We start from the raw sequence: 23,953 nt of genomic DNA on the forward strand, positions 1-23,953 counted from the left end.
AGTCAGTAAATCTGTATATTGACTCCATTGCATATATACAATTGACCTTGGGCAATTGATCTAGCACGTCTGAGCCTCCGTTTCTTAGTTTGTACATCCCATTGAAAATCAGAAAATGTAAATGTAAGTGCTCACCAAGTACTTCTAGCTTCCACTGCCTCAGGCATGCTTTGATCCACCAGGTGGCGCTGTGAAGACTCCAGGAGCTACCAGTAGACCTGGCCCACTCCAAAGGTGCAGCCACACCAAGCCACCAGCAGTGATGGCAGCAGCTGGAAAGTAGATTCTGACTCTGTTGGGAGGAAACTCTATCAATCACGCCCACATCTCATATATGTGTGTTTACTCTAGGCCAGATGCAGAGGGAACGTTCAGAATGGCACTCACCAAGATGTTAACTGTGGTGAAGGGACGATTTCACTTTTTAGAGTGTAACCTTCTGTGATATCTTTTTGTCACAGTAAAAGCTAGAAGAGGGCTGGGGTTGTTGCTCAGTGGTAGAATACTTGCCTAGCATGAGTGAAACACTGGGTTCGATCCTCAGCACCACGTAAAATAAATGAATAAAAAAAAAGGTATTGTGTCCAATTACAGCTATTTTTTAAAATAAAATATAAAAGCTAGAAGAAAAGCAAGGCAGGACTATGAGCTCTGGAAGAGATTAGTCATCCACTGCCTCTCCTGTCATCCCGAAATCCTCAAATCCATATGGAGGGAAATGTGCACACCTATACTACACTCAGCATGTTTGAGCCTAAACTGCCACCAGAATGCACTAATCCTCCTTGTAACTTGACTGCATCATATGAAAACAGATCCTAAAGTTATTTATTTTCGGGCACTCTGAGGCACCCTGGAGCATCTCATAACCATTGAGGGATGCTGCCAGCACTTCAGTGTTCATTGTCCTGCCAAATCCCACTCCCTACTACCCCACCCCCCAACTACTAGGGATTGAACCAGGGACACCTTATCACTGAGTTACACACCCAACTCGTCTTATTTGAGATAGGATCTTGCTAAGTTCTGGAGGCTGGCTTCAAACTTGCCATCCTCTTGCCTCAGCCTCCTGAGTAGTTTGGATTATAGGCCAGTGCCACCATGCCTGGCTGCCCTGCCATTTTGACCTAACCATGTTTATTGCCATTTTGACAAGACATCTTCATCCTTTCATCCTCCTCCCCCACTTTATCTATTGCTTTGAAACAAATTACCTCAAAACTTTCAGCTTAAAGCAGCCATAAACATTCTCTTTCACCATTTCTGTGGATGAGGAATGTGGGAGATGATTGGCTGGGTAGTCTTGACTTAAAGTGAGTCATGAGGTGCATTCAAGATATTGACTAAGGCTGCAGTCATCTGAAAGCCTGATAGAGGCTGGAAGGTCCACTTGTAGGGAGGCTGTATTAATCATGTTTATTTTCTGTATTTTTTATGTTTTAAGGTCTTGGGTGGGCAAGTTTACAGGCCGAGAGAGAGTGCCCCTCCTAGATTCCTAAAGATGGTTAAAAAGTTACTTGAGAGAATGCCTTTCTTGCAAGCCAACCCCCTCCTTTATCTAGCTTTCACAATCTAGCCATTATATCTCCTGTCCTAAGTCATCCCAGTGAGACAGGGAACAACATGGGGACAGGATGTAGATGCTTTTCTGGGCCTTGGCTCATGGCCTAACAGTCGACCTTGGAAAGTTTGATGTGTGCCACTCTCAGTCGAGGTCAGTTTTGCAGCATTTGTGGTCAGGGTACCCTGTATGTATTCTTTTACATTTTTATTTGCAGTACTGGGAATTGAACCCAGGAACATTCCACCACAGAGCCTATCCCCAGCCCTTGCCAATTAATATTCCCACCCCTGCAAGTAACCACTAAAACCCTTTTGTTCAGGGAGCCAGCCTGACATCTTGTTGGATCTGTGTCTACTTTCCTAAATAGAAGCCCCAGTAAAAGCTTTCCCTGTGGGGCTGGGGATGTGGCTCAAGCGGTAGCGCACTCGCCTGGCATGAGTGCGGCCCGGGTTCGATCCTCAGCACCACATACAAACAAAGATGTTGTGTCCGCTGAAAACTAAAAAATAAAATAAAATAAATATTAAAATTCTCTCTCTCCTCTTTCTCTCTCTTAAAAAAAAAGCTTTCCCTGTATGTTTGCTAATCTGACTCAATTTCATTTCCATTGTCACAATACTTTTATTTATTTTTAAGTGGTGCTGAGGATTGAACCCAGGGCCTTGCATATGCTAGGTGAGCACTCTACCACTGAGCCACAACCCCAGCCCCTTCATTTCCATTGTCTTTGGGTCAAAAGATCCCTGTTTGGGGCTGGGGATGTGGCTCAGCGGTAGCGCGCTCGCCTGGCATGCTTGCGGCCCGGGTTCGATCCTCAGCACCACATACAAACAAAGATGTTGTGTCCGCCGAGAACTAAAAAAAATAAATATTAAAAAAAAAGAAAAAAAAAAGATCCCTGTTTGCAGCATCACCAAGACCCAGGAAGGAACCAGATAACTGGAGACCACACCTATTGCCCAAAGCCCACACGAATTATTCAGACTAGACAGTCCTAAGCCATTTACTCTGCCTTCCCCAAGGAAATACCAATTCAGGCTGTAGCCTAGGCCACATTCTTGCTTCTCCTGACCAAACTGAGGCTTCCTCTGAGGCTCTGTGGTATATCATGCCCTCTTGGTTAATGTAAATAAATTCTTTTTTTGTGGTACTGGAATTGAAATAAATTCTTCTTTCAATGGCATTGACCTCTCAGTGTTATCATTCAGTCACCTCTGTTCATTAAAATCCCATGGGTACCTGGGCACCATGGTGCATGCTTGAAATCCCAGTGACTAGGGAGGCTGAGACAGGAGGATCATAAGTTTGAAGCCAGCCTCAGCAACCTAGTGAAGCCCTAAGCAACTTGGCAAGATCCTGTCTTAAAATAAAAAGGGTTGGAGAGTGACTCAGTGGTTAAGGATCCCTGGTTCAATTCCCCAGTACCCAATAAATAAATAATCCCACAGGTACAAATGAGAGAGGTTGATTCCCATGGCTGGTTGACTATAGCATTTCAGACCTCTCCACAGCTGCTTTAAAGTCTTCACAACAAAGCTCATTCCCCTCAGAGCTGGTGATCTGAAGAGAAGACAGAAGCTACAGTGTTTTCTATTCTTTTTTCACAGGTCTGTAGCCCCTGGAACTCCAAGATTGAGGCAGAATTGCTTGAGACCCATACCTTTTTTTTTTTTTTTTTTTCATTTTGAGACACGGTCTAAGTTGCCCAGGCTGTTCTTAAACTTGCAGTGGTCCTCCCTTAGCCACTTGAATAGCTGGAACTATAGGTATATAGCTCTACACTCAGTTTCAGTGTCTCTTGTGAAGCCTAGAAGTCACATGTCACTTCTGTCACACTCTGTTATTCAGACCAACTCTGAGTTAGTGCAGGAAACTATACAGGAGCATAAATCCCACCCTCCACCATCACCACCACCCCCACAGGGAGCCATCGGAAGCTGGCTGCCCCAGTGCCTAGAAGAGAGTATTTATTTGCTACTCAAAATGTTTTTCCTTCATTCAAAAGAGAATATGCAATTGACTCCCCTTCTCCCCTCTACCCACCTTCCACCCAGAAGTTTTTCAAAATGTAACCCACTTGGCACTGCAAAAAGGGTCAGGGTATACAAAGTCCTCAGAGCAAATTTCTCTCTCTCCCTCTCCCATCCATGTTTAAGACCAAAGATAATGACAATGCATTCTTCAGTACTTAATGCTATAAATGAAAAATCTCTTTAGGTCTATTGTAAATGTAAAAATATTGCTTAATTGCAGGTCCTCAGGAAGCTTTTCAATTATAAGTTTCTTTTTTTTTTTTTTTCCATATTTATTTTTTTTTAGTTCTCGGCAGACACAACATCTTTGTATGTGGTGCTGAGGATCGAACCCGGGCCGCACGCATGCCAGGCGAGTGCGCTACCGCTTGAGCCACAACCCCAGCCCAATTATAAGTTTCTAACCAGCAATGTTTTGAGTCAGAGGATCCTTAGAGATTTGATGGGAGCCAAGGATTCTCTCTCCAAAAGAAAATGCTTATTCAGGGCTGGGGATGTGGCTCAAGCGGTAGCGCGCTTGCCTGGCATGTGTGGGACACTGGGCTCGATCCTCAGCACCACACAAAAATAAAAAAATAAAGATGTTGTGTCCACCGAAAACTAAAAAATAAATATTAAAAAAAAGAGAAAATGTTTATACACAAAAATTTGCAACCACCTTCATAGATGGTTGGTTAGGAATGGATAGATTTCCTCCCTGCCAACACATCCAGGCTTTAGTGCCTCTGTGCTGCAGGTGCTAGGACCTTGCACATTCATATCTAATGAGGACAATGATCAGAAAATGTCAGTCACTGGATTGATTTTTTTTTTGGTAGTTGGAGATGAACAGCATGCCTTTATTTGTTTATTTTTATGTGGTGCTAAGGACGGAACCCAGTGCTTCACATATGCTAGGCAAGCACTCTGCCACTGAGCTACAGCCCCAGCCCAAGTTCAAGTTTTAAAGTTTAAAAAGTTTAAAAGTTTAGGTTTTAAAAATGTTACAGGGCTGGGAGAAAAGGAAACAAAGTTAGAATGAGAGAGCCAGTGTAGTAAAGGGATATCAAGTGCAAAAGAGTGGGGGCTGGGGATGTGGCTCAAGCAGTAGTGCGCTCGCCTGGCATGCGTGCGGCCCGGGTTTGATCCTCAGCACCACATACAAAGATGTTGTGCCCGCCGAAAACTAAAAAATTAATATTAAAAAATTCTCTCTCTCTTTAAAAAAAAAGTACAAAAGAGTGGCAAACAGATTCAGAATATTCAGTAAACAAAATATAGAACACTGAGCAAAGTTGGAACTTCTAGGAGAGGCAGACACAGTGGAGGCCTGCAGAAGCAGGGGAGAACCCTGGGAGGTTTTTTCTGGAGACCTCTGGGAGAGGCAGACACAGGACAGGCAGTGGAGGCCTGCAGAAGCAGGGGAGAAACCCTGGGAGGATTTTTCTGGAGGCAATCAGATTGGTACCCTGTCCTGTAAAGGCATGCAGTGCAGCAGTGGGGACTGAGCCAAAACTATCAAATAGACTGAACAAAAGGGCTGAGGATCTCAGGAGCCCCTGCCTGCCCCTTCCTTAGGGTTCTTACGAATAGGCCCTAATTTTCATTTAGATGGAGTTTGGTTTTTCTTTTCTGGTGCTGGGTATTAAACCCAGGGCTTAAGCACATGCTTAAGCAAGTGCTCTACCATGGAGCTACATCTCAGCCCCTAAGTGCATTTCTTGAGCTCCTCTCTCCCAATTCTTTGGATTATGCTAAACATACATAACAAAAGCAAATACAAAAGTAAACACTACCTGAAACTTCATCCACAAATAAATGTAAAACTTCATCAGGAGTGGTGTTGATGCAAATGAGGAGAGAAATGATTAGTCCAGTAGGCACAGAATAGGTCCCCTTACCTCAATGGGCTTCCTGCTAAAGTGGGATTGGCCCAACACAGCCAAGAGAAAACTATCATTAATTTGACCACTGTGGTATCCAGTTGTTCGAATATGGGAAGAAAATTTCTTTATTCTGAGTTATTTGTATTTACACTCAGATAAAAAGTACTAGATAGGTGAGGTGGCAGTAGCTTCAGTCACCAATACCAATGCTGCATGTGCCTAACTCTGCAATAATGATTCCTGACAATGTCTGAAAATGTTTTTTGGTCGGGGGCAGCAGTGGGTTGCTACTGCCCCCTAAATGGGTAGGGGCTGGGGATGCTGCTAAATATCTCAGAACACTGAGTATCCCTTGCAAATTAACCAGGCTAAATGTCATGAGGATGAGTGTTTTCTACAGTGATAGCAACTCAGATGACTTGAGTCTCTATGAGAAGACATTTTGAACTGCTAAACCAAAAACTATCTTGCAGGAAATGATGGCTTTTAGCCTTTTGGTCAAAAAGTCAAAGCTATAACTTGCTGGGGTAAAGCATGTTTAGCATGCACAAAGCTCAGGGTTTAATCCTAGCACTGAGGAAGGTGGTGGGGGGCGAGGGGAAGCAGCACCTATAACCACTCTAGTAATGCTAAGCATTTCTTCATTTAAATATTAGCTGGATAATACCTACTAATAATCAGGCACTGTCACACTTTCTTTAAAATGGAATATGAATATATGTTTTTTATTAGTATGCTCAAGAATGAACACTCTCCTGGGACAAAGAATATCTGACCATGTTGTGGCAGGAAATGGGTGAGGGCTCCAGAGCTGGTGCTAAGTGGCCACTGAAGAAATTCCATTCAAAGAGGATGCTTTCTGGATCCCATCATCTCTCTGTAGCTTCCAGCCAGGTCTCCATGATTTCCCCAGAATCCCTCATTCCAGCACCAGATGACACTTTTTCCCTTGCCACTCCTGACTCTTCCGAGATCCAGGTCGATTGTCCCCCATGCCCGCTCACCCATGTTGTCTTTGGAATCCTGCAGCTATGCTGCTGCTCTGTCACCCTCAGGGTGTAGCTGGGGCAAGAATTTAACATCACATTACCAAAAGCACACGGGACATAAGCCCAACAACTTCAAAGAACACCTGCTTCCTCCCAAAATGACACATAATCTTGAGGGGAGAGTAGGTGAGAGAAGGACATCATGATAACATGTACAGAGAGTCTGTATGCCAGGCACAAGGGATCTTAAGTCAGAGTGGCCAGGGTCCATTCTCATCCCATCCTGCACACTTGGGAGCGAGTGGATGAAAGCTGCAAGAGATGCCTCTCCTGGCTCAGGCAGGTTGCTACTGGCTCTTCCTGCCTTAGGTGCCACAATTCTGCTATCTGTTTTGGGTACTGGCTCATTTTTCAAAAGGGAAAGTAAAAGAACGGCTGAGGGTAGAAGGGGAGATGTGAAACAAAACAATACAAAAATCCAGAAAACAGATTTAGTACAATACTTTGTAATAGAAAGCCGCTGACTACATGCTAAGACAGACAATATGATACACAACCTGGGTTGGTGGGGAGAGCAGGGCAGAGGCCGGCCACAGGTTTAGACTAAGAGCCTTTCAATAGACTGCTGAATGGACTGGATCTGCTGCTTCAGTTGAGAGCCTTCTTTGATGGTGACAGAACAGGCAATGACAGGCCTGGAAACCCCACAAGCCCGCCCTAGGGCCTGCTTGGAACGCACAAACACATAGGGCACATTCTTGTCTTCACATAGCAGTGGGAGGTGCAGGATGATCTCCAGAGGTTCAGCATCTGCAGCCATCACAATGAACTCAGAGATGCCTCTGTTGAGAGTTTTGGTGGCTGTGGAGACAAACAGGCCAATAGGTGACAGGGGGCTTGAGCAAGGCAGACCCAACAATTTCCCACAAAACCTCACCAATACAAAGCAGAGCGGTCGAGTACTTCTATTGTGTGTGTGTTTGCACTGGGAATTGAACCCAGGGACGCTTAACCACTGAGCCACATCCCTAGGCTTTTTAAAAATTTTATTTTCTTAACTTAGGACCTCACTAAGTTACTGAGGTTGGTTTTGAACTTGCAATCCTCCTGCCTCAGCCTCCTGAGTTTCTGGGATTATGAGAATTCACCACCATGGCTAGAGTGTAAAGCTTCTATCTGCCACCAAGGTTTCAGTTCTGTATTCAAATTTTACCTCAGGAAAACCTCCCCTAAATATTCCATCTGAAGAGACATTTTCCCCAACTCTACTTTATCTTTAGCTCTAAGGCAGGGACTTGGTTTTGATCACCATTGCACTGTCAGCATACAGACATGTGCCTGACACACGGCAATTAGATATAGGAAGAATGAATAGTTGAAACAAGGCAGAAGACAAGGAAATTGTTGCCCCTCCCTTTCTGAACCCTAGTAAGCACATTCTGAACCCAGCATCTCATTCAAGGACCCTCCCACCCAGCGTCCTGGCACCTCTGGGTCTAGCACCATGCAAGGTATGGCAGGGCAGGAGAAGTCAAGATGGTCCTGTCTGAATCCTCATTTACACATGGAGCAAGAACTCATGCCCCAATACCAGGCCAAAAGCAGGGCTGAAAAGAGTACCATGTCCACAGAGACACATGAATGGTTTGCTTTGTCTTTGTTTAGCAACACAGGTGAGTGAGCTCATAGTCATCCTGAATCTCAAACACAGGCCCAAATGCCTGTTGTCTCAGAATCTTTGGAGACAAAAGGACTCTCCCCAAGTAAACCACTTGCCATCAGACACTGAAAAGCATTAATATCCCTTTCCTTTTGATGGCTCTGGAGAGAGTACAAAGTTAATACAAATGGTTCTGCACAAGTAGACAAACAAATAAGATGCTTTATATATTAAGGGAGAAGGAAGGAGCGAGGTGTGGTGGTACACACCTGTTATCCCAGCTACTTGGGAGGCCAAGTCAGAAAGATTGTAGTGGAGGCCAGCCTGGGCTACTTAGCAAGTTTCAAAATGAAAAATAAAAGAGATAGAGGGACTGGGGTTGTGGCTCAGTGGTATAGCACTTGCCTAGCATGTGTGAGGCACTGGGCTCAATTCTCAGCACTGCATATAAATAAATAAAGATCCACCAACAATAAAAATATTGAGAGAGAGAGAGAGAGAAAGAATATGAATATGTAGCACAGTGGTAGAGAGCTTGCTCATCATGCATGAAGCCCTGGGCTCAATTCCCAGTATCACTAAAAAAAAAAAAAAAGGTGAGAGAAAGAGAATGTGGCAAATTAACAAGGATGAGTCTAAAAATATTCTAAGCATATTAGCCTTTTTTATCTAGTCAAAATGCTGCTGCTCTCAAACCTTCCTATACCCAATAATATCCAGGGCATGGCAGTTCATGCCTATAGTCCCAGCTACTTGGGAGGCTAAGGAGAATGCTCAGTGCTAAGGCCCAGGAGTTTGGGGCCAGTGCTGGCAACATAGCAAGACTTGGTCTCAGAAGGGGGAAAAAAGAAAAGAAAAGAAAAATTCTGGCCCTCCTTACAAATCAGAAATCTAGACCAGAGACCCCAGGAGACAGGTGCTGTCATCATTCCCCCAGCAGCACCCTGCAGTACCTTACCCTCATTGGCTCCTTTCCGAAGTTGCTTGTAGTTACATGACTGCTGAACAAGGTCCAACAGTTTCTTGGTGAGGTGGGCATCTGCAAGGGGATAAGCCTTTGGATTTACATCAGCCTCAGTCTGCAGGGGGAAATATCAGTCAGAAAATACTAATCAATTGAGTGACACAGGTGGTCAGTGTACTTCCTACTCCCCCACCCACCCACACACTTTTTTTAATATTTATTTTTTAGTTGGACACAATACCTTTATTTATTTATTTATTTGTGGTGCTGAGGATCGAACCCAGGGCCTTGCACATGGTAGGTGAACACTCTACTGCTGAGCCACAACCCCAGCCTACATACACACTTAATGTATTAACACTAGCCTGCCCACTCTCAGCTTAGAAAAACTAAAATATACTATTAAAGGCTAAAAGGGAAGGCAAGCAATTATATAGCCCAATAATGTATATTAAAACTTATATACTTTTATTTGCTTTTCTTTAGCCTAATGCCTGGTAATATTAGAGCAAATGGGTTATAAAAGGTCTCCTATGGTTCACCAGCCACTTGAGTTTCATGGGATAATCTTTAAATTAGGATTTCCATATCCACACTCCAAATTTACTGAATCAAAATTAAGATATAATTTACAGTAAACATAGCATAAACTTCTCTCTCCATTCCCCAAGTCCACCTGAAAATCTCATTTCAGTCCATAGCAAGTGGTTCCTAGTAATAACTACACTTCCTTGCTTATTCTACCCTATAATACACACAAATGGTTTATTCAAAAGTTACTTCAATTCATTTTCTCTTTGGGGTTATCAATTTGATATACAATTGACTGTACTGTTTGCTTTTTTTTTGGTACCGGGGATTGAACTCAGAGGCACTCCTACTGTATCACATCCCCAGCCCTGTTTTGTATTTTCTTTAGAAACAGGATCTGAGCTGTTTAGTGCCTTGCTTTTGCTGAGGCTGGCTTTGAACTCAAGATCCTTCTGCCTCAGGCTCCCAAGCAGCTGGGAGTATAGGTGTGTGCCATTGTGCCCACTGGATCCCCACCCCCCACCCCACCCCCCGCCGGTGCTGGGAGTTGAACCTAGGGCTTCAGCCATGCTGGACAAGCACTCTACCACTGAGCCACATCCCCAGCCTAGTTACTGTTTTTTTGTATTTACCATACTATACATTTTAGTGTTGAGTGTACACCTACTTATAAGAAAATGTTTACCATAAAACAGGATGCCCTGTAATGCAAGCAGCATCCTTTGTAAATCTCTAGTTTACTGAATCTCCTCTTTTATCAAGAGGCCACAAAGGCGACTGACCTATTAACATCCAGATCTGTGTACACATCATGATGTTCACATAACCACAAAATCAGCTAACAACACAATTTTCAGAACATACACTGAAGCCAGAATTAGACAGTGAGTATAGTAAATCTAGCCAGGTCAGATCAAGGAGGCCAATTTTGAGTCCTACAAGTTGGAGACTGTCCCCTGAGGGATTGAAATGTTAATTCCTTCAGAGCCCTTCCTCTACCCTCATCAAGAATCTCCCCCAGCTCCAACCTGTTGCCAAGGTAACCTGTCCCAGGAATTGTGTCTCCATACAGGGAACTATAAGGTTGATAATGTGTCCTGGGCTGCTCCATACTGCCCTTTCCCCTTCAGCCCACCTGTTTCCCACCTTTTGGCCATCCCACCAAGCATTCCTGGGTCTAGTCACATATGCAGGAGGAGAAAGATACAGGGAAGAGGGCAGGAAAACAGAGGAAGCCTAGGACACATAAAAAGGGCAGAACACCTGGGAATGCCAGGATACCAGCTATGGCTCCCTTCTCCCTCCCGGGAGAAGTCTATGTTACTCCTTTTAAAATAAAACTTACTTTATATGCTTTCCTCTGCATGCTTCTTTAATGTTCAAACTTCAACATTTGAGGGAGCAGACACCCGGGTGATGTCATTACCTGTCCTTTAACGATGCATGACTGCACTAACTCCATAACAACCATTAGGGCAAGTGCTTAAGCAGCAGTACCACACTTGATTTCAACATCTTCACTGTGAGGATGGCCTTAGGCCTGAGCCTAAGCAACTCCATTTTAAAAACTCCCAGTTTGAAACCTGCAAGTCTCACCAGGTAAGCCCTCCAGTATGGTCCTCAGGCATAAACAAGTCACTTCCCCCGCCTTGATAAGCTCAGAGTGAAGCCTCTGGCAGGCTGTCCTCACGTATAAGAGGAAAAGGTGAAAAGATCAGGGTGGGACCACCAGACCAGATGTTTTTAACCCCAGGGTAAATGATGTCACTGAGAAATCCAGTGGTAGCTGATAAGGATTGAAAGGGGGATCAAAAGGCCCAAAATTTGGTATAAATAATAGAGCAAATGAACAGGGATTCAGCCAGCTGACACTGATGCCCACAAGCCTGAACCTCTGCATCGTTCTCACTGCTCTCAAACTCTACAGCCACATCTTGACCCTGATGGAGTGGCATCTTCTCCCTGGCTCCTCTCCTCAACTGGCTGTCAGCTCCACCCCAGGAGAAGCCTGCCTTGGTTCCTAATCTGATCACCAAGGTCTGAGTGACTGTGTACCTGCTTTACTTAAAGCCTAAGGCTTGAGACTTTTGACCTGACACTTGAACTTAACATGCAGAAGCAATGTCTGTCATTAACCTGTCATGATTGTGTTGGCAATGCTTAGAATTAATTAATCTTGTTTGCTGTGAATTAATTAATCTAGAGTTGTTTGCTGCAAATTGATTATGTCTATTGCAGTGCCTAGCATTAAGAATTGTTGTTTTTCTTGATTAAGAACTTATAGAATGAAATTGTATAGAATGACTTGACTAAAGCATTGGAAAGGGCAGAAGCACGTGGACATTCTATATTGCTCCCCCTGGACTGTATAAGTTGCAATCTTTTGCCCAGCGCTACACTCATGCACTGTTATGTTCATTTTATGGCCAAGAGAAAATACAACAAAGTTCAACCTGAAACCAGGAGCTTCCAAAACTTTTCACTGAACTGTGTTAAAACGGGTACTGGTTTAGAAGCTTCAAGTTCTAGACTCTGCCATATACTGGCTTTACGTAGCGCAGGGTGGGAGCAAAAAACAAAAGGTAATTCCAAAGGGGTCCAAACTTGGTAGGATTAAAACCTCACTATAAAATATAAGTTCTTTGCAAAAGTCTTCCCTTCTTACCAAGAGCCAACCCAAAGTAACTCCATCATGACACAAGAATTGGAACTCTCGCTAGATGACTACAAGTTGGAGACAAATGTTAACTGCCGCATGTGGTGCTACCAAGCACCACCTTGGATTTCTGAGACCACGGTCTCGCAAGAAGAGCTATTCCTGTGCTCCAGACCACTCCACATTCCCCAAGGCCAGCAAACGCTCCCTGGCACGTGCTGAATCGCCACTAGGTGCAGACCCACGGAGAGCTCCCCCTCCTGAATACCAGCAACAGGAACAGGGTGGGACAGGTGAGGCTGATCCGAATTCAGGGTTCCACATCACCCTCGCAAAGGTAAATAAACAACAAGTAAGGGAAACCAAAGAATCATCAATTTTCCACCATATCGCCCACGTGGGCTGATCTCTCCCCCAGGCAGGGCCAGGCCCTCTCCTCTGCTCACCGCAGGCCTTCGGCCACGCAAAAAGACTAATGCAATGGCCCGGCTCCTGCGGTTTCCCGAGTTGGGACCTGGGGCCGACTGTTGGGACCCCGCGGCGGCCAGCGCTCCAACTCCGGGCCGGGCAGCCGGCGACTGGCGGCTCAGGCCGCGCTCGTCCTAAGCCTCCATGGGACGGCGAGTGACCCCGAAGCCCGCGAACCCCGCTTCCGGGTCCCGAGGCCAGGCTCACGCACTCACCATGGCTGCGGTCACGTTGGCTCGCCACTCTCCAACAGCAGCCGAAGTCGGCGGAGTCGGAAAGCCGCACGGACGGAGGAGCGGAAATGGCCGCGCGCGCGGCAGGAAGCGGAAGTGATGTCACTACGACTGGCGGACCTCGCCGCTAAAAGGCCCCTTGGTGAAAACCGCGTGTGTCTGGGAAAGGGGTTATGTTTTGCTGTCTTTATTAGCGGTCTACTATAAATGTTGATAGAAACTGAATCAGATATTCAGAAAGTAGCGCGCGAGACGAAGGGTTTCAGTGATGTCATCATCCTATCGCCAGTTCATTTTACTTTTTTGGTGCTGGGCATTGAACCCAGGTGCGCTTCATTTATTTAAAAAAAAAAATTTAAAAACTATATATTTTTAATTGTGGATGGATACAATACCTTTATTTTATTTATTTGTTTTTATGTGGTGCTGAGGATCGAATCCAGTGCCTCACGCATTCTAGGCAAGCGCTCCACCACTGAGTTACAACCACAGCATCTATTTTATTTTTTTTATTTTATTTTGAGACAAGGTCTCACAAAATGGCTTAGGAACTCGTTGAGTTGCCCAGGCTGGCCTCGAACTTGCCTCCTGCTTCAGCCTTCTGGGTCGCTGGGATTACAGGCGAGGTCAAAGCATGTCTGTGGCATGCCACCATGCCCATCTTGCCAGTACATTTTTTTAAAAATATTTTTTTAGTTGAAAGATGGACACACCTTTATTTTATTTGCTTATTTTTATGTGGTGCCAGGGAACGAATCCAGTGCCCACAACCCCAGCCCCGCCAGTACATTTTTTTTTATTGCATTCCTATTTTTTTAAATTTAATTTTTTTTTAGTTATAGATGGACACAATGTCTTTATTTTGTTTTTATTTATTTTTATGTGATGCTGCTGATGGAACCCAGGGCCCCAAATTTGCAAGGCAAGCGCTTTACCGCTGAGCCACAACCCCAGCTCCATTCCTATTCTTTTAAAAGCATCCTTCCCACTACTCTACACTGGGGAGGGAAGATAATTATAGGTAATCCTAAATATTATCTTCATCTTCAGATGTCCCTTGTGAACGTTTATGGTGAGGAATGGAGTTAGAATCAGGAAGAAAAGCAAGTTTGGGGTTGGTGGGTAAGGGTTGCATTACTGTCAGGTTCTTTGTAGTTATTTGCTGACCTGACTTGGACTTTCCTTCTGGTTAGCATCTTGCTCTGTGCTCCGTGGTGATCCAGATCTCTATTAATACAGGCAGGTCCTCCTTGATGTTTATGGTCCATACTCATCTCTCTCCAACCTGCCTCCACAGGTCTTGGAATCATTGGGAACTAGTCAAAACTAGACTAATTGGGACTAATTCCAGTTAATTCCTTTGGAAATGTAGGAGTTGAGAACTGGCAAGACCCTTAGAAATCATGCAACACAACATTATCTTTACAGATAGGAAAACTGAGGTTCAGGAAAGGAAGCTTGCCTATGGTCACAGAGTGAGTCAATGGCAGAACCAAAACTGGACCCTGGGATTTTTGACACTCTCCTGGTTTATTTCCACCACATCTTGTTGCTCTACCTGAGATATTTTGAGGAACAGGACTATGGGAAGAGCTTGAGCTGTGTCCAAGTTTAAAGTTTGATTACATCAGAGATCCCTCATCAAACTTTACCTCTTGAAAATCTGATGTGACTTGTCAAAGAAAAAAAAAAATCTAAAAATTAAGTAATGTCCATCGAGGGCTCCAGTAAAGAGTAGAACCTGTGATGCAGACTCTGCTCCTTGCTTTTGTTGGATCCTGGGTTTTTTGTTTTTTGAGGGTTTTTTGGGCTCCATATTATTTGGACCTATCAGCTACTATTGTTGAGAAATGAAACATTATCCAATTTTCAGTCATAAATATGTTCTTATTGTTTGCTTCCTAGATGTCCTTTTAAACAATTTATGATTACTATTTGATCTACCTGACATCTTGAACTGTCATGTCCCAGATCTTCCTAGTAGTGACTGATAGGGATATTTTTATGATCATGGGTAATGAGAAAGTGCATGTTACTTAATTGTCTAATGAATTTTGCTTCACAACTATGTAATTTCTCAACCTCCATGTTTTCTCAGAACCATCTCATCCTTCTTATCTTGCTGTTGTTTCCCTAGCTAGTAAATTAATAAATGCTGATATGATCTCAGGATTAATTTATTTTAGAAATTTACATCACCAGTGTGCTTAAAACACTAGATGTGCCAGGTGCAATGGTGCACACTTGTATTCTCAGTGACTCGGAAGGCTGAGGCAGGAGGATCACAAGTTTAAGACCAAACTCACCAATTTAACAAAACCTTGTTTCAAAATAAAAAATAAAAATGGCTGGGGACAGCCAGGCACAGTGGCACATGCCTGTAATCCCAGCAACTTCGGAGGTGGATGCAGAAGGATCTCAAGTTTGAGGCCAGCCTTGGCAACTTAGTAAGACCCTCAGCAGCTTAGCAAGACCCTGTCTCAAAATTAAAAAAGGGCTGGGGATATAGCTCAGTGGTAGAGTGCCTCTGAGTTGAATCCTTGGTACAAACAAAACAAAACAAAAAAACAGAAACAAAAATACCCCAAATGCTTGAGGTACCCCTCTAGGCCCCTTTCCACGAGTATTTTCCCAGGCCTTCATGTTACATCTCCACCCACAGTCTTTTGCTGTTCTGAGTACAGCAATTTTTTTTTTCCAACCCCATCAGTCACCCTCTGTTGGGACTGTGCCATGATCTGAAAATGATTTGATTGTCCCCCTCCCCATCAACTCATACAGAAGTTTAATCCCTGATGTTATATATTAATAGTATTAAGAGTATGGAACTTTATCCACTTTGGTGTTTAGAGGTGGAGCCTTTGGGAAGTGATTAGGATTAGATAAAGCCATTAGGGTGGAGCCCCCATATTAAATCCTGATGGATTTTTAAGGCGGGGGAGGGAAGGAGGGGAAAGGTAGAGAGGGAAAAGGAGGAGGGAAGGAGGGAAACAGACTATGTATACATATGTGTGCTCCCTGCCTCATGCCATGTGATGCTCTGTGCCACCTTGGGACTCTGCCAGAAAGAAGGCCATCACTAGATAAGGCCTTTTGACTTTGCACTCCAGAACCATGAGCCAAAATAAATCTTTTTTGTTTGTAAAGTAGCCTGCCTCAGGTATTTCATTATAGTAACATAAAATATATTAATATAGCTAGGCATGCAGCATTCCTGTAATCTGAGCAATTTGGGAGGCTGAGGTAGGATTGCAAGTTTAAGGACAATCTAGCAAGACCTTGTCTCAAAATAAAAAATAAATGGTCTGGAGATTGGTGATGTAGCTCAGGAGTTCAATCTCCAGTACTACTACTTACTACTACAAACAAACAAACAAACAAAACCCAACAGACAAAAATAGAGTGATTTGTTCCACTGTGCTGCTTGCTGAGCTAAGTCCTGTTTAACACCTCTCATTGAAATCTCCTTAATCACCCTGACTAGGTAATTGCCCCTACTATATAGGAGCCATAGTTACCTCCATTTGATCTTTGTAGTACTTGTTGGCTTTACTTTCTTCAGTGTCTATCTTCCCAATCACAACAAGAACTCCAGGAGAACAGAACTTGCAGCTGCCTTGGGCCTTTTGGAAACTGTGGGACTCTCAATAAGATGGTGTTAGAAAGCATTTATTACAGATGTAGGCTCGTATTGGGTGCTTTTGGGGAGGGTTCAAAGAAGTTGGATTTGCTCTAGATCAGATATGTCAGAAAGTATGGGTTTTTCTTTCTTTCTTTTTTGGTACTGGAGATTGTGGGGATTGAACTCGAGGGCATTCAACCACTGAGCCTCTTCCCCAGCCCTATTTTGTGTTTTATTTAGAGATAGGGTCTCACTGAGTAGCTCGAGGGCCTTGCTAAGTTGCTGAGGCTGGCGGTGAACTTGCATTCCTCATGCCTCAACCTCTGAGTTACTGGGATAACAGGTGTGCGCCACTGTGCCTGGCAATTTTTTTTACTTCTTTTCATTCCTTTTGAGCACTTATCCAGCACTGTTCTTAACCTATATCCTAGGCATGCAAGCTCAGAGCAGTGACTGGAGCTGAGGCTGGGCATCCTTTGTGAGGTGGCCTTAGTGACAGAGGTGCTACGAAGCAGAGGCTGCCCCACCCCAAATTGACTGGGTCAGCCACACCAGCCTTTCCCTCCAGCTCCCTGACACCATCTGCCAAACCTAAGCACTGTGATGCTGCTGCCGCTGCTGGGCGCCTGTGCTGTGGTGGGGCCATTCCAGGGTCCTGAGTGGGAGCCAGTTCGGGGCCTGATCTCACAGGATTGCAGCTGTAGAGACCCCTGGTGCTGTGGCAATCTGCTTGTTCTCTGCCTCTTTCTGATCTGGCAGGTCCGGCACTATTGGCATCACTTCACCAGGAATCGCCTGCTCAGAAGGAGTATTATCAAGGTGAGGGGGCCCTTCACACTTCCACTGTCTTTCCCTCGGCACCATCATTGCCACAGCCACATGCTACAAGGACCCTGTCATATGCCCTGTGTACCAGAGATGAGTACCTCAGACTGGTTAGAGCAAGCATCATCCAGACCCCAACATAGGAGTTACTCTTGACTCCTGTCTTTTCCTTGCTCCACACATTGAATCCACTTGCAAGCCACGTCTCAAATCTGATCACATCTTGAAACTTCACCATACCACCTTGGGCAGAGGTGCCAGCAAGACTCACCTGAACCTCAGGAACAGCTTCTGCTCGGTCCTGTTGCCTGTCTGACCCACCCGTGGCAGTCTTCCACACTATGCACCTGCCATAATGACCTTTCTGTCTTTCTCCCCCACCCACTTCGATGCTGGAGATCAAATCCAGGATCTTATGCATGCTGGGCAACTGCCCAACCACTGAGCTATATCTCCAGCCCTGCCTTCTCTCTCTCTCTCTCCCCCCCCACCCTCTCCCTATAAGTTGAATTCAAAGATAATATGCACACACAAATCACAAATGTATAGACCAGCGAATTTTCACAAATAGAACACACCCATACGCCAATATCCAGGTTAAGAAACAGACCGCTGGGCAGACGGGGGTTGCTTAGTGGTAGAGTGTTTGCCTGGCTTTCCTGCAATCATATGGCAAATGTTCTATGCCTGGTTTAAATCCAACAGTATACTTGTAGGCCAGAAAAAAAAAAAACTTTTAAAACAAGTCATAGCATTTTGCTGCTGAAATGTTTCCTGTGAATACATTCCTTGTCAAATTCAGAGTAAAATCCGAACTTCTAACCCCGTCTCCAAGACCTTTTCTTGCTGCTGGCTCCATTCTGGACATATGGGCCTTCTTGCTTTTCCTGCACACATGATCTTATTCTATCTTCAAGGCTTTTCCAAATGTCTCCTTTGCCTACAATGCTCTTTCCTCACTTGTCACTTGGTTTGTCCCTCACTTCCTTCAGGCCTCCATCAAATACCCTCTCCAAGAACCCTTTAATGGCTACTTTGTCTAAAGAAGCTAACCCCCATCCCCACACCCTGATTTATTTGCATTTAAATACTTTTTGATACCTAACATTATGTTATATATTTGGTTATTGTCTTTCTTGCATGTCTAGAATTTAGCTCCCAGAGGGATTTTGTCTTGTGCCCAGCCCAGAATAATCTCTCAGTCTTTTTTGAATGAATGAACACTGTTTGCCTTAAGGGGGTGACTTTCCCTTTCCTGAGCCCAAGCATCTTTCTCTGGATAATGGGGATAGTCATTCTGATCTGTGGGGATTATATAAGCTAATCTATGTACAACATTTAAAAAAAAATTTAATTTTTTAATTTGTTATAATTAAGGAATTTTGTTTTTTTGGATCTCATCTACAGGTGCCATCGCAGAAGTGGGCAATGCCCTCCATGAGATGTGAAATTTTCTTTAGGCTAGCTCCTGAATTCGTCAGTCCTGGCGATTTCAGAGGCCGTGATGCTCATGTCCAACAATGGGTACAAAAGCAGAGGTGGAGATACCGAAAGAGCCTTCTAGAATCATGGACCCAGAACATGTTCTCTTCACAAAATCTGCTTCAGGACTCATCTTGGGGTGCTCACACCTTGCATGAGCCCATCTTTTGTATCTCCTCCTTTTCAAGCACCTGTCCACTCTCTCAGGACAGTTCCTGGGAAACATGGCAGGTATCCTGGTGTCTCAAGGGCAGCCAGACTCACTCTGCCCTAGACACATGCCAAAGGATTGGGCGACTGCTGGTTCACTCCCAGGAGAAGTTGGTACCACTGGAGCATGTCCTCAGCAGAAAAATCTGTTCCCCTCCCATGACATTTGTCATCTCTCTCCCAAAGCTCCCTTCAGCTCAGAGGCTGCAATTCTGCTCTGGACAGTTTCTGCCTGATCCTGCCCACCAACAAATGGTAATATCCACCTGGAAGTTCTGGAATAACCCACAAGACACCTGGGCACCACTGAGTGAAACCCAGACAATAGGCAGAGAGTATTCTAGAGAGACTCAGGCCCCAGGGTGGGCAAACCAGAGAGAGAGCAGAGGGGTATATGCTTGGGAAATCAAGGCATCTGGGGGCCAACTCTCAATAGACTTTGGAACGGAGCATTGTGCAGAGGCTAAGGATCTGGAGTGCAGAAACCAGTCACTGGTTATAAATGAAACTGATGGAGAGATCCTGATTCCAGGGCAGAAGAACCGGATGGAAATTGAAAATCAAGCCCAAATTGAGGAAGTAGGGAAGAAAATCCAGAGGGAGGCAGGAGGTAAGAACCCTCCTGAAACCCAGATTCACATGGGAGAGAATCAAGAACAGTTAAGATGTAAAGTTGATGCAAAGACCCAAACACCACGGTGGGGATACCAGGAGAAGAGTGGGGGTGGGGGTACTTTGGAGATTCAGACATTTGAGAGGAAGAACAAGAAAGAGCCCAGAAAGGAGGAAGAGGGAGAGATTCAGGCCCATGGACTAGGGAAGCAGGGCCAGACTGGAGGTGAGAATGCTGCGGAGGCCCAGATTCCAGAGTGCAGGAAACAAAACCAGACTGGAGGTGACCCTTCTGCCTAGAAACTGAGGCAGAAGAAGGGAGAAACAAGGATCAGGTTGGAAATGAGGATGCTGTGCAAACCCCGACATCTGGGAGGGAGAACCTGGAAGACGTCAAACAAGAGAATAGAACAGGGGGCCAGGCCCTGGGATGGGGCAAACAGGAATGCAGCAGAAGTGATAATATTACAGAAATCCAGGCACTCATGGGGGAGAAACAGGGTCAGGGTGGAGGTGAGAATGCCAGAGAGACTCAGGCATCTAGGGGAGAGAAACAGAAACTCTCAAGACATGCAGTTCAAGTGAGGCAGGGAAACCAAGGCCTGGGAAAAGGAGAGGAGGCTGTGCGACCCAGGATGTCTAGGAGGAAGAAGTTGAAGGAGATAAGAAAGGAGGATTGGGTGGTGATCCAGACACGCTGGTGGGGAAACCAGAGCCCAGTAATGAATGAAATTGACAGACAATTCAAGATATTATGTTGAGGGAATAAGAACCAAATTGGAGGTGGACCCAGAGCAAAAATTCAGTCACCAGAGGAGAAAGATAAGAGGAAGGATGGAGATGAGGATGGTATAGATACCCTGGTGCTTGAGGCAGAGAACCAAGGATTATTAAGAAATGAAGTGAATGAGGAGACCCATTCAGCAGGAAGGAAGAATGAGGAGCAATTTGGAGTTGAGAATGGAGCAGACATTCAGGCACTAGGGAAGAGAAATCCAAGAGGGTTTAAAGACAAAAATGGTACAATGAACCAGGAACTTGGGGGAGAAAATCAGGGCCAGTTAGAAAATGAATTCCATGGAAATATTTGCATACCACAGTGGAAGAATCAGGAGCATATTAGAGGCAAGGATGGTGCAAACACCCAGATACTTGAGGCAAGGAACTGGGGAGAATTAACAAGTAAAAGTGATGGAGAAACCCATTCAGCAGAGTGGAAGAAAGTAGAGCATACCGAGGGTGAGAGTAGTGCAGAAATTCTGTTACAAGGGATGAGAAATCTGAGAGAAGCAGAAGAGGAGGATGGTATAGAAACCTGGGAAGGTGGGGAGAGAAGCCAGAGTCACTCAGGAAGTGATATAGATAGGATGATTCATTCATCACAATGGAAAAACCAGAAGCAGATGGAAGGTAAGGATGGAACAGAAATTCTGTCCCCAAAGAAGAGAAAACAGAGACAACCTGAAGGTGAGGATGATATAAAAACCCAGAAGCCTGAGAACCAGGGACAGTTGGAGAATGTAATTGGAAGGAGCCATTCCCCAAGAATGGGGAGCTGGGGGCAGACTGAAGGAGAGAACATTGCAGAAAATCAGGCATCAGAGGAGAAAAACCAGAGAGAGGCTGGAATTGAGAATGGTAGAAAGGTTCACATACCTAGGGAGAAAAATCAGAGTCTGCTAAGAAGTAAAGTTCATAGAAAGACCTGTTCATCAGAATGTAAAGTTCACAGAAGAAACTGTTCATCAGGATGTAAAGTTCACACAAGGACCTGTTCATCAGAATGTAAAGCTCACAGAAGGACCTGTCCACCAGAATGTAAAGTTCACACAAGGACCTGTTCATCAGGATGTAAAGCTCACAGAAGAACCTGTCCACCAGAATGTAAGAAACAGGAAGAGATTGGAGGTGGGAATGGTGCAGAAACTCAAATACGAGGGAAGAGAAACCCAAGAAGGTCTACAGGTGGTGACAGCACAAAGATGCAGGCATCTGTGGAAGATGACCAGGGACAGTCCAGAAGGGAAATTGATGGAGAGGTTCATAAACAAGGGCAAGGAAACCAGAACCAGGGTGGAGATGCTGCTGCTGCTGCTACAGAAATCTGGAACGTAGAGAGTCAGAGAAAGTACAGAGCTAAGGATGATGGAGGGCCTCAGACATCCAGGAGAGGAAACACGAGCCAAATCAGAGAAAAGAATGCTATGGGGGCCAGTCACCAAAGGGAATATCCTTCAGGTGAGAGGCCCACAGGCAGGAAATGCAGCCGGGCTGGGCCAACCACCCTCACTGGCTCTAGATAGGAGCCCTTGGGACAAGAACAGGTAGCAGCTGTAGACAGGGTAGCTGAGGCTTCCTGTCCTGAGATGAAGCCTCGCCCCCACTTGGGTGAAGTTTTCCTGCTGGCTACTGGGGAGGGAGAGCATTTGATCAGCCAGGGCATAGCCCCTGCCAGGGAGTACAAAGCCCGGGTCAGACCAACCTCCCAGCAGGCCCAAACAGGATCCCGGAGAAAACCACAAAAGCACAAAGGGGTGGATCCAGGAAAGATCCATAGAGTGACACAGCCCCAGAACCCACAGTCTCTGGCTGCTCCCTTTGGCAAGCCCTCTGCCTGTCCCTCTCTTCTATGTGGCCAAGCCCTCCAAGCTACCACTACTTTGGTGGGTGTTCCAACTACCCTCACCATCCCGCCCAAGTGGCCAGTCCTCAAGAAGAGCAAACGACTGCTCTTGGAGTCCCTCATGCGTCGAAGGATTGCACATCTGAAGTGGGGCCTCCCCCGGCGCATCCTGGAGTCTTATTTGCTCTTTAGCTTCTTCGGATCTTGCTCACTCCCCTGGGCTGGGGTGAAGCTGCCTGAATTAGGCAAAGGCCAGGAGCTCCAAAGGCAGCAGGAAAAGCATTGTGAGGCCCAGGGCTCCATGCCAGGCTTTAAATCTCCAGAGAGGTTCCAAAGGGTTCTGCCCTCTGATGGGAAAAGATCAAAACTTCCTACACAGGCCAGGGCTTTGGAGAGGTGTAGACCACACAGGTCAGAGCCAACGGGCACTTCCATTCCACCTGAGAAACCCAGGAGAAATAGACCACCAGGGGGCGCCAGAGAACCACAAATCCAGGAAGAGGCCTCTAAGGCCAAACTCCCTGTTCCCAAGAATCCCAGGCCATGGGCAGAGTCTGTGAACTGGTGCTCCCCAGAAAGGGTACCAGAGCCTTCCAGTGAGAATAGTAAGGGCAGGAAAGTGATCATACCAGATGTCTCCCAGAAGGCAGAGAGGGCTCCCAGAGAAGTGAGGACCTCATCTTCCAGGGCCAGCCATGACCCCTGGAAGAAGGAGCACATACTCTGGGAGGCCTCTCAGTTTCCCAGACATAAATATCAGCAGCCCACACACTGGAGAAGAAAAAGCCTGGAGCCTGCAGAGGACAGAGGAGCTAGGCAGCTGCCTCCCTCCGTTTCCACAGACTCCTCCAGCATTAAAGGAAGTCTCTACTCTAAGACAGCCAAGCTGAGCATGACCCTCCTGCGTAAAATGTCCTGGTCCCCACAGCTGGCCAAGCCCAGGAACTCAGTCCCTAGGCTTTCCAGAGTGGGTAACCCTCATGCACGGGAGGACAGCATCAGAGTTCATACTGCTTCGGAGAGGGACCATCAACCACCAGGGCACTGTAGTGCTGGGGTTTCTCTTCCTAGGACAAAGACCCCCCAGGGTCAGAGACCCCATGGGGCTCCAAAGAATTCATCAGCTCCTAAAAAGTTTGGTTTTATGAAGCGTTTGAGATGTTTTCTCTTCCAATGTGGTCTTAAAAAGTAGGTTGCAGGCCCAGAGTCCTCAGGACTCATCAGAGAAGGCACAAGAGTGGTTTGCTCACCCTCAGAACCTCTAATAAAATTATTTGGGACCTGTAGGATTTACATTGCTTTGGCATATCATGTTTTCTGAGTGTCCCATTTTAGGGTTTGGAAGACTTTGTGTGTAAGGCAGAAATCACTTCAAGTCTGTGGTTTGTTCCTGTTCTTTGTCTGTCTGTCTCTCTCTCTCTACTAGGGATTGAACCCAAGGACACTATCATTACCATAGGGCTACATCTCCAGCCCTTTTTATTTTGTACGTTTGGCTTTTTGTTGTTGTTGTTGTTGTTGTTTGTTTTGTGTTTTGTTTTTTTGCAGTCACTGGGCATCAAAGCCAGGGTTTTGTGAATGCTAAATAAAAACTCTATCATTGAGCTATATCTCAA

At 45.4% G+C, this 23,953-nt stretch overlaps 2 protein-coding genes across 3 annotated transcripts; one reads left to right on the forward strand and one right to left on the reverse strand.

Annotated features, from left to right (window-relative positions):
- Positions 1-6,155: 6,155 nt before the first annotated feature.
- Positions 6,156-13,054, reverse strand: Snu13 (small nuclear ribonucleoprotein 13). Of its 2 annotated transcripts, XM_046429738.2 has the most exons (4): positions 12,946-13,042; positions 9,070-9,190; positions 7,009-7,312; positions 6,156-6,524 (listed from the first exon to the last, which is right to left on the reverse strand). In XM_046429738.2, exons 1-3 carry the CDS (start codon positions 12,946-12,948, stop codon positions 7,050-7,052), a joined length of 387 nt encoding a protein of 128 aa, XP_046285694.1. In that variant the 5' UTR covers positions 12,949-13,042; the 3' UTR covers positions 6,156-6,524; positions 7,009-7,049. The 2 variants fall into 2 exon arrangements, with proteins under 2 accessions (XP_046285694.1, XP_046285693.1); XM_046429737.2 differs by lacking the exon at positions 6,156-6,524 and having other exon boundaries at positions 6,942-7,312; positions 12,946-13,054.
- A 4,134-nt stretch (positions 13,055-17,188) lies between these two features.
- On the forward strand, positions 17,189-23,529 carry LOC124083035 (uncharacterized). The gene is given in 6 exon segments (XM_058574321.1): positions 17,189-17,404; positions 18,818-20,011; positions 20,014-20,300; positions 20,358-20,470; positions 20,699-21,400; positions 22,109-23,529. Coding segments are annotated over 6 exon segments (3,933 nt in total).
- The last annotated feature ends 424 nt before the right edge of the window (positions 23,530-23,953 follow it).

Source organism: Marmota monax, unplaced genomic scaffold, assembly GCF_021218885.2.
Source record: "Marmota monax isolate L192 unplaced genomic scaffold, Marmota_monax_Labrador192_F-V1.1 WCK01_AAM20220418_F8-fsc00051, whole genome shotgun sequence".
Lineage (NCBI taxonomy): Eukaryota > Metazoa > Chordata > Mammalia > Rodentia > Sciuridae > Marmota > Marmota monax.